This window comes from Pundamilia nyererei, unplaced genomic scaffold (assembly GCF_000239375.1).
Source record: "Pundamilia nyererei isolate P.nyererei 1_Seehausen unplaced genomic scaffold, PunNye1.0 scaffold00630, whole genome shotgun sequence".
Classification (NCBI taxonomy): domain Eukaryota; kingdom Metazoa; phylum Chordata; class Actinopteri; order Cichliformes; family Cichlidae; genus Pundamilia; species Pundamilia nyererei.
The window spans coordinates 88,965-98,751 of record NW_005188031.1 but is presented as its reverse complement, the minus strand read 5'-3'; the positions used below and the strand labels follow the sequence as shown (position 1 = coordinate 98,751).

The following is a 9,787-nucleotide window of genomic DNA, read 5'->3' as shown; positions in this document are numbered from 1 at the left end:
AAACTACTTCCAAAAACATTCAGCTTTGATATTAATGAGTTTTTTGGGTTCATTGAGAACATGGTTGTTGTTCAATAATAAAATTATTCCTCAAAAATAAAACTTGCCTAATAATTCTGCACTCCCTGTATATCGTGATATATTCTTTTCTTCTGTATAACATATTTTCCACACTATAAGGCACACTTAAAATCCTTTAATTTTCTCAAAAGTCGAGAGTGTGCCTTATGTATGAATTCTGGTTATGCTTACTGACCTCGAATCGATTTTGGCGTGCAGAAATCTGTTAAAATGTTTTAGCACAACTTTGGTAAGGTGCACTGCTTGATGGATTGTCAGAGCATTACGGCTGCCGTAGTGAGGAGCTTCGCGGAGTAATCTGGGTCCAAAACTCTTTCCGCTTCAGGTCCCAAAGTCAAACGAACACTTCATCTTTAATAAAATCATCAGCGTTGCTGCTTTACCAGGTGTAACAATTAAGTTTAACATCCATGAAAGCACAATTTATTAAATTTAACGGAGTTAGAAATTAACAGGAAGATAGCTCGCTGGTTTCCATCTAAACATGACATACCATGTTCTGACTGAGATTTTTGAAACTAATTCAAACGTACAGCTCTGCTACCACTTCCAATATAAATGAAGACAGAAAACTATTGCTTGTGGGGATAGGTTAATTGGATAATCCAAATTGCCACTAGGTGTGAATGTGCGAGTGAATGAGAGTGCGAATGGTTGTCTGTCCCTATGTGTTAGCCCTGCGACAGACTGGTGACCTGTCCAGGGTGTACCCTGCCTTTCGCCCCATGACAGCTGGGATAGGCTCCAGCGCCCCCGCGACCCTGAAAAGGATAAGCGGAAGCGAATGGATGGATGGAGACAGAAAACTAAACAGCAGTGGCGTTTGCAGGGTTACTGAAGTTGGACTACAGGGTATATAATGTTGTGCTACGTGATTGCTAGCGACACAGCTATGTTAGCATAACATTAGCACAGTGAAGCTGGAGGATGAACGCCAACTTTTTTTCCACTCGATAAAAGTTAACGTGAGGGATTCTGGTGGTTAGGGACAAACCACCCTAATCACCAGTTGAAAGCATTTGGTCGATGCTTTCAAACAGGCACAGCTTGATGACATCATCATCATGCGCTATCGCGGTAGAGCTTCAAGATCTCTATCGTTGGCCAAATTTATATCGTTTATATCGCCCACCCCTAACGGGAAGGGTTATGGTAATGGTTAAATATGTTTTTAAATGTCAAGTGGATCAAATGCTCTTTGAACAATGGACAATGTATTTATGAGTTTTTAGTGGTCAATGTACGTCATTATTGGGAATTCAGTAAATAAAATCACTTGCCCAAAGACAAAAACAACAAGGCTCCCTCAACATCAAAGCTAACATGGCTCGATATCACAGCATCCAAAGAAGTGGACGTATACTAGACAATGACACTGAAATAATGTCAGTGGTCACTGTTTCAGTAATCCTAAAAACAAATTAGTTTTACAAAATTCCATCTGGCACTTAAACATTACATGACAAAAGTAATCCAAGTAGCTGAAGTGGGTTTGTGGTTTAAACTATATCAGCTCCAACTTTAAGGAACGTATGCAAAGCGAGCAACAACATTTGACTTGTCTCAGGGACATTAGACCAGCTTCAGTAATGACAGGCAACCAAGTGAACGGCGTCCAGGTAAACTAATATTACCTGTTTGGCAATACAGCAGAAGCACGTGATGTTGGTAACTGACACACAGGGATGGGAAACCTACAAATAGGTTACCAGGACATCGGGATTTTGGAAATGCACACAGGTGACTAACTGCCAGCTAGCTGGCTTTATACGCAGACCGCACTTTAGGGACACCCAGCGTAAAATTACTGCAAAATCACCTTCCAGCACCAGGCTCTTCTTTACTTAAAGTGAAACTGGAGTTGGACCTAAACAGCAGGAGCATGGGCGAGGGCTGAATCCCAGTGTGGTCCCGCCTACAGGAAATGACGACAGTCAGTTGCTGCGAGAGGGATGGCTCGAGTAGCAGCTGTCCTGCAGCTCTGCAGTTCACACTTAATAGAGCAGAGCGGTGCGCGGAGAATGTGCATTAGCAGCCCATAAACACTGAATATTGCTGAATATAAAAATGAAATAATCATTCGCGCTCAGCCCGAAGTGTCAGGGACTTGCTGCTTATTCTGTGTCAACACGAGGCAACAAAGCAAAGGCTTTCCGGTACCGAAGGCTTTTGTTAACGCCTGCTCCAGGCCTCCATCAAGGACTTCATAACCAAACACACCTCACTGACAAGGCGAAAATGAGCTAAAGCGACTCTTTGTTGGGGAGAACCTGATCAGCTCATATCTATTAAAGCGATGCAAGCTGCTTGCGACGTTAACCTCGGCCGTCAAACAGGCTTCACAAACAGATGACCGCACTTATTGATCTCCTGCACGTCTTTATTCTAAGATTTCACTTCAGCGTCTAGTGACACAAATAGACTTCGTTAAAAGCGGAGAAATCCTCAAGTTTAGGCGTAGTTTCCACACGCAAAGAGTACTCAGCGAAAACACCGTGCGGGGACACACACTGCTCTTGTTCAAAAGTTGATTTTATACAGATAAGGTTCTAGTTTTTGGAATATGTTAGGCCGATTTTGCCGCGGGACACCACACTCCTTTTATTAAAACAATGCTCGTGTATCACGTCATACTGTACATGTTTTCCGATATCAAGTGTAATCATTCTGCCCTGCAGTTTGGTGCAGAGGGAGTATGTCAGAGCTATGCTAGCTGACGGATGTCCACCTCATTTTTTAAAACACTTTGCGCGTCAGTATGAGTATCCACATCTCAGTTCCGGGAAGTAAGAACGATCACGGACATGAAGCTTTCTGCAAAATGGGAACCCGGGGCTCGTGCGTTCTCCACCATTTCAGCACAGCACGCGACACTGCCCTTAAAGGCTTACAAAGCGATTCGCGCGTGGGACAAGGAAATAGGAAAGCACAGTACCTTGATACTTTGCATCAATTTCTCGAAGCAGAGAAACATTTCTTTGTATGTCCAGGGGCAGCGACTCCACACATTCCAGATAATCCTCCACATAGTTGACCAGTTGTTGCGACTTGTCGGCATTTGGGAAATGGTGGCCTAACATCGTCTCTAAGATGCATAGAGGCAAAAAGTGCTGTGAAAAAAACAGGGAAATATATTGCTAAAACCAAATGCTTGGCGACTTTACAGCTTCTAAGGCAGTTCCAAGCAGCAGTTCACTTCAAACAACACTAAAGCCACTGCGCATGCGGGAGTATTTTCCCTTTATGGTTTTGTAACGCTTCTCTCGTTTATCGCCGCTGAAGGCGTGTCCGTTTGGGGTTGCAGTATTGGGATTGGTTTAGAGTGACCTCATTATCATAATATTTTCCCGGGAAATGTAGCAGTAGTTCAGGCAGAGCCCACATTTGACCTAATGTTTCAGTTAAAGGTTTAGTTCACCATCTGTGTCCGAATGTGACGCTTACACAGACAAGTGTGTTTTGACGGAATTTCAAATACACTAGTGTTAAAAAAAACAATATCATGAAAGCTTTTTTTTCATAATTTAAAAAGGTTAATTTTCTTATTTTAAATATAGGTTTCAAGGCTATTTTGTTTTATTTTCATTACCATGGCTATTAGTTCAATCAAATGTGAAAAATCTCAAAATATTAGATTACATTTTGAGTTGGAATGTTTGCCATAAAGCCACAAAATAATGTATGTTTGAGAGGACTTCCCATAGTTTTTTTCTCCAAGTGATCTTTCTACTTCATCCAAACCATTTTTTCGACCCCATTTCTACAAGAACACCTCAAAAAAGTCGTACCATTAATTAATGTGTCAATCTTAAATATGACCAACCTATCTCAATTAATCGGCTATGCACCACAGGCTTTCAGTCTAGCAGTAGTTAAACCATCATGTATCATATCTATCTAATAGACTCCAATTTGTTTATGTAGTCCTCTTCACACACTAAGGTCAATTATGGTGTTTCACAGGGTTCAGATGAATCAGTTCTGTTTACATTTTACATGCTTCCCTTAAGCAGTATCATCAGAAGGCATAGCATACATTTTTACTGCTATGCAGTTGACACACTATCTGTCCATGAAGCCAGATAACACAGCAATTAGTTAAACTGCAGGAATGTCTTAAAGACATAAAGACCTGGATGGCCGCTAACTTTCTGCTTCTAAATTCAAATAAAACTACTTGTTGCTAAAATTCTTAGAAATATGGTATCTAACCAGATACTTCCTCCAGATGGCATTACCTTGGCCTCCAGTAGTGCTGTGAGGAATCGCAGCATACCAATATCCTGTCTCAGAGTGACGCTGAAAAACAAGTTCATGCATTTATTCCTTCCAGGCTGGACGACTGTAATTCATTATTATCAGGAAGTCCTAAAAACTCACTGAAAAGCCTTCAGTTAATCCAAAATGTACTGACAAGGACTAGAAAAGAGAGCAGATTTCTCCTGTATTGGCTTCATTGGCTCTCTGTGAAATTCAGAATTGAATTCAAAATCCCGCTCCTCCTTCCCAGCATCCCCAATCATGTCTGTCTATGTCAAGCTCTGTCTGTCTCTGCATCCATACCTGAGTTGCTATAATCAGCTTTTATTTAGTTTCCTGTTTTGTTTTGTATTACTGCTTATGTCAAGTTTACTTCTCAGCTCATTAAAGTGCTCGCCTTTAGTTAAACCTCCTTTTCCCTCTGCATGTGCAATTTTGGGTCCTACTTCATCTCACCCTGACAAAAACTTTTACATTTACGTGAAAAGGGAAAGACCATCTTTGAATCAAGGAGGGGGCCTAAGGGTTATCATCTTACCATCTTATAATGCTGTGATTGCAGCCATTCCCCAACTCTCTGTGAATGGGACTCATGGCCACCGATCAATGGTCAATCAATGATCATTGGTGATTAGTGTTTCACCACTGATCATGACAATTTACATATTAATGATCAAGAAACTGCCCTCACAGCCTTTTGCTTTGCTAGTGCTTGTAGTTTCAGTCATTATGCAAATATACTCTTTATAAAGTTGGGGAAACCTGCAGTCAGCTGAGACTGAATGAGTTATAAAATGTTTCTCCCACTGAAAACACTTTTTCCAGATAAACAGAATCACCTTTTTGGGATTTCCTTACGTGGATGATTGAGCATGCATCAAGACAAATCTTTAAATTGTGTCCTTGGATCTTCAGGAAGCGTTCTAACCAGCTCATAAAATAGAAAATCTGTTCTGATAAATTGCCAAGACTAAAACCATTAAAAGTCTTAAAAAAAAAAGATTACTAAAATATATTGTGGAAATCTATCATGCCATTCTCTTCAAGGCTGATGATATAACAAAAAGGGGGAAGAGTGCTGCATTAGATTAACTGATAAAAGATTTTGTTAGCCTCAAAGAGGAAGGAGTTTATATTCCATCGTTAGGTACTGTGGTACTATTTTAAAGTTAAATACCCAGATGTACTAAAAATGTGAAGTATGTTTTTTGTTTAAAGGGTTTTCTTCTCTAACATGTTCTTTGGCATCTCATCATATTACTACCTGTTGCCAGTGAATCTAGTTAAAATGTTCCTCCAGGTGTTCCTTTTTAGTAACACTTAGTTTTCCACCCTTCTTACCCTTGTCCCATCTTTTTTTAGATGTGTTGCTCAAATTCAAAAGGAGTTAATATTTTGAATTGTCTCTCAGCCTGGTTCTGCTGCGGTTACTTCCTGTTAAAAGCGAGATTTTCTTCCCATTGTCACCAAGGGTAATCTAATTGTTGGGTTTTCATTGCATTATTTTAGGGCCTTTATCTTAAAATATAAAGTGCATTTAAGCAACTTTTGTTTTATATAAATAAAATTAAATTGAATTCACAATTTTCACAGCATCCCAAGTTTTTTGCAATTGGGTTCAATTTCAATTTTTGTTTATTCAGTTTTATTAATATAGCATCAAAACACCACAACAGAGGCTTTTGGGTAAAGACCCTGCAATAATAAGGGTTGTATATGAAACAGTGAGCGTTGAAAACAGTTGTCTTTAAAACCGTCTGGCCATCACCCATCGAGGCTATCTTTGTAATGAACATTGTACGCTCACCACAGGTCTAAAAGTGCAAACAACTGCGGGTCATAAAGAAACTAACATGAGGCCTATCTCACATCTATTGTTTAAAAAATGGCCACAAGAAAGTCTTGATCCGTTAAAAAGGTACCGATGATGTAGTAGCTGTGATTACTAACATACATGAATTAAATCTGGACAAAATCTGGATTTCTTTAAAAATCAGAAAACACAACAGGGTACCCCTTGTTAATTGCAGCCTTCTCTGCTGAGGGAGGAGCACCAACTCATCATAAGGTGGCACTGGTGAACACATACACGTTTTGTCAAAGGTTACTTGAATGTCTGTGTCTTTCAAAATATTGCAAATATAATCTTTTATTTTGTATGGCAGTCATTTTTAATAACAACACGGCAGGCACAGTTTTGGGCAGATTATGTTTGTCCAGTTTTTAAATTAAAGAGAAAAGAAAAATCTATCAGTATGCAAATGTTCCTACTTTTATCATTTCAATGACTTTTCCCTAATCTTCTGCACTAGCAAGAGTATTGCAGTCTGACATTCATGCGTGTGTGTCCTGCCTTGGGGATTAACACGCCTCTACTTCCTACAATGCAGCTGGTTTGTTGGATTTTTTGTTGGATTTTTATTGTCTAGAAAATGTATGTTTGATGATGCACAGAACATGCAGAACTTATAGTTAAGCCATGCCAGCTTATACTTGAGTTATTTCACTATCTTAACCTCAGTGAGGTTTTTGTGCAGTTACCTGTAGCTTCACTGATTGTAAATGTAAAAAGAAAAACTAACACGTTTGGGTGCATTCAATGCAATCCTGAAGCGTCACGAGGATGACTGGCAGTGTCACCTGCTTGTGTGTTTCTGGGAACCACCTTATTTCCTGTTTTTACATGACATGTTCCGTCTATTTATGCTAACAGTCAGAAAGTTAACCATTTATATTTACACTAAGCGCACCTTTCACTCTGTAGGACACAGTATTTATGCGTATATTCTTTTAAAGCCATGTTTGTGTTAAGTATATGTGCCGTAGCATGTCATTATTTTTGTTTGTTCTGTTTTTGACCTGGAGTGTGTATTGAACTTTGATTATATAGTTAATACTAGAACCTTCTGTACCATCACTGCTCATAACTACTGCACTGTCATTAGATTTAAGTTATGTTAGCTTAATTATGGCAACCTTAATTCTTACTGCTTTGTATTAATAATACTGTCAGTATCATAACAACACCTTTTTTTTTTTTACCACTAATATAAAGTCCTATCGCTATAGCTACTACTATTACTATTATGCTGTTTATAGTATTAGTTTCTACTAGCAGTAATAATAATAATAATAATAAAAGCGAACTGCTAGCAGCCGTTTAAGAGAGTGTTTGCGAGTGTCAGACAGAAATCTGGAGTTTTGTTTTACTCATCGACCTTTCTGTTAGCGCTGAGACTGTGGGTTCCCTCCTGCTAGCAGTCTTGTTGGTTTCGTTTCCTTGCTGTTGCTCATTTCTGAAGTTTTAAATCCTCGTAATTATTCTGTCTGTTGATGCTTTCAAAATAAAATTCATACTTCACGTTTCCTTGCAGAACAAGTCAAATCCCCGTTCCTGGCTGTGGTAAAATGCAGCTATATTGGTTGGCTGCTGCCTCTAAACATATCATTATTAATACTGTGTGTTGCTCATAAAAATTTAATATTCATGAGTTACTGTTACTTTTGCATATGGTGGTTGCTGCTGTGGTTTCCCTAATGTGTTGTCTCTCTCTCTCTCTCTCTCTTTCCTTTTCCTTTCTCTTCCCGTAATAACCGACAATAAGACTATAGACTATAACTATCAAGTGGACCAGTATAGCTCAGTATAGCTAAAAGCTGTAACGGTCCACTTGGAAAAGTAAATTTCTCTGTCCACCTCTTCTTAAACTTAAAATCATCAACAATATTAATTTCACGCATGATCTTAAACAAAACACATTACATTATATAGAACGGAATACTATTTAATAATTTATCAAAACATCAATTTCAAGTGGGAAGCATAGTGATACTTTGCACATTTTAAACGTAACTTTAAAGTAAAGTGCCTGTAGAAAAAACTATTATTATTTGTATACTACTAGAATGGATTTTGTAATTCCTTAATTTCACGTTGTTTACGAGGCTGGTTCTGTTGGTGGTCTCGTCCTAAAAAAAAAAAAATAAGAAGAAAGTCCTTCCTCACCACCGTCGCTCAAGGACTGTCTAATTGTTGGGGTTTGCACTATAGTACTGCAAGGGCAGCTTGCCCTATTTCGGAAAAAAAAAAATTACTGAATGAGAAGCTGTTACTCAGAATAGTACATTTTCAGCGCTGACTGCGGATACGGATGCTTTTATTTTTTTAAGCATGGACTTCCTGCTGCTTGAAAAGTGAGGTATTTATAGGTGGAGGCGCGACAGCATTGCTCCAAAGCTCCTGGTTCCCCACTGCTCTGCACTTGCCATCATGCTGAGGACTGCTGTTTTCGTCTTTATCGCGTGCTGTGCGCTTTCAGGTAAGACCCCTAAACAATACTAATATTAAAATAAACGAGATCCATATATGAAAAAGAAAGGCGTAACTCACGTCAGATCTCGCTGTTAGTTTTCTGCTCAAGTGCCACAGTAAGTGTTTAGAGTCTACAAAGATACTGTGTTATATAATATATAAACAAAAAGGCCTAAATGAGGCTTTGTCTGTGTGTGCTTACCCACGGAGTTTGTCATGAAATACAATGTATGTGAAACTCTACTTCACAGGGACTTCCTAGATTGTGGGGGAGACAGAAATTTGTCTTTCGATATTGTTGCAAGACCGAGTCACATGTCTGCTGACAGATGACAGCTGTTGTTTTTAGAACATGATTTCCGCAACCGAATACAAACCTTAAACCTACCTTAAAGTTTATAACTTCACTATTCGTATTTTATTGATTAATTGATCAGTCAAGAAAATCGATTGCTTGATTTGTAATAAAATTATTTTGTTTAATACTGTTTATACTGATATCTTGTCAATTTATTTATAAGCACATTTAAAAACAAGTCAGGTTGACCAAAGTGCTATACAGACTAATAATACAGAGCAGAAAGGGAAAAGACATACACACACATTTCCATCATAGAAGCTTTGAGTAATCCCGCTGTACTCTACTCAAACTACTGTTTGATCCCATCAAACAGAATTTTGAGCAACTGGTAATGAAAGCACATTGGAACTTAATTTTGTTTAATTTCATTAAATGTAATGATAAAACTACAATGTGAATAAATACATAACCAGAACTTATTTAAGCAAAAATGTAAGCAATAAGAAAGTTTGTGTTTTCTTACCGAAGCCCAAAGTAACTAAAAGTCAGCTAATACAGCAACAGTAAAGTAAGAGTTCATTTAGTCTGGAATTAGTATGAATGCTGAAAAGGATTCTTTGTTTCTTTGTCCCACAAGCGCTGTCATTGGCTGGAGACACAAACAAATCCAAACCTTCAGCAACTGTCGCCCCTGCAAGTCAATTTGACAGTTCAAACACCACCACCACCAAGCATCCAAACACCACCACCACCAAGCATCCAAACACCACCACCACCAAGCATCCAAACACCACCACCACCAAGCCTCCAAAAACCACCACCAAGCCTCCAAA

General features: G+C 38.8%; 2 protein-coding genes across 2 annotated transcripts in view; one reads left to right on the top strand and one right to left on the bottom strand.

The window, feature by feature from the left end:
• The window catches only part of ing2 (inhibitor of growth family, member 2), a 5,995-nt gene extending 2,689 nt beyond the window's left edge, over window positions 1-3,306 (bottom strand). The window contains exon 1 of the mRNA XM_005754720.1: window positions 3,017-3,306. Coding sequence (XP_005754777.1) covers window positions 3,017-3,161 — 145 coding nt within the window. The 5' untranslated portion in view covers window positions 3,162-3,306. The remainder of the gene's footprint in view (window positions 1-3,016) is intronic.
• Window positions 3,307-8,521: 5,215 nt separating this feature from the next.
• Window positions 8,522-9,787, top strand: part of cd68 (CD68 molecule) — a 6,139-nt gene continuing 4,873 nt past the window's right edge. The window contains exons 1-2 of the mRNA XM_005754724.2: window positions 8,522-8,660; window positions 9,592-9,719. Coding sequence (XP_005754781.1) covers window positions 8,612-8,660; window positions 9,592-9,719 — 177 coding nt within the window. The 5' untranslated portion in view covers window positions 8,522-8,611. The remainder of the gene's footprint in view (window positions 8,661-9,591; window positions 9,720-9,787) is intronic.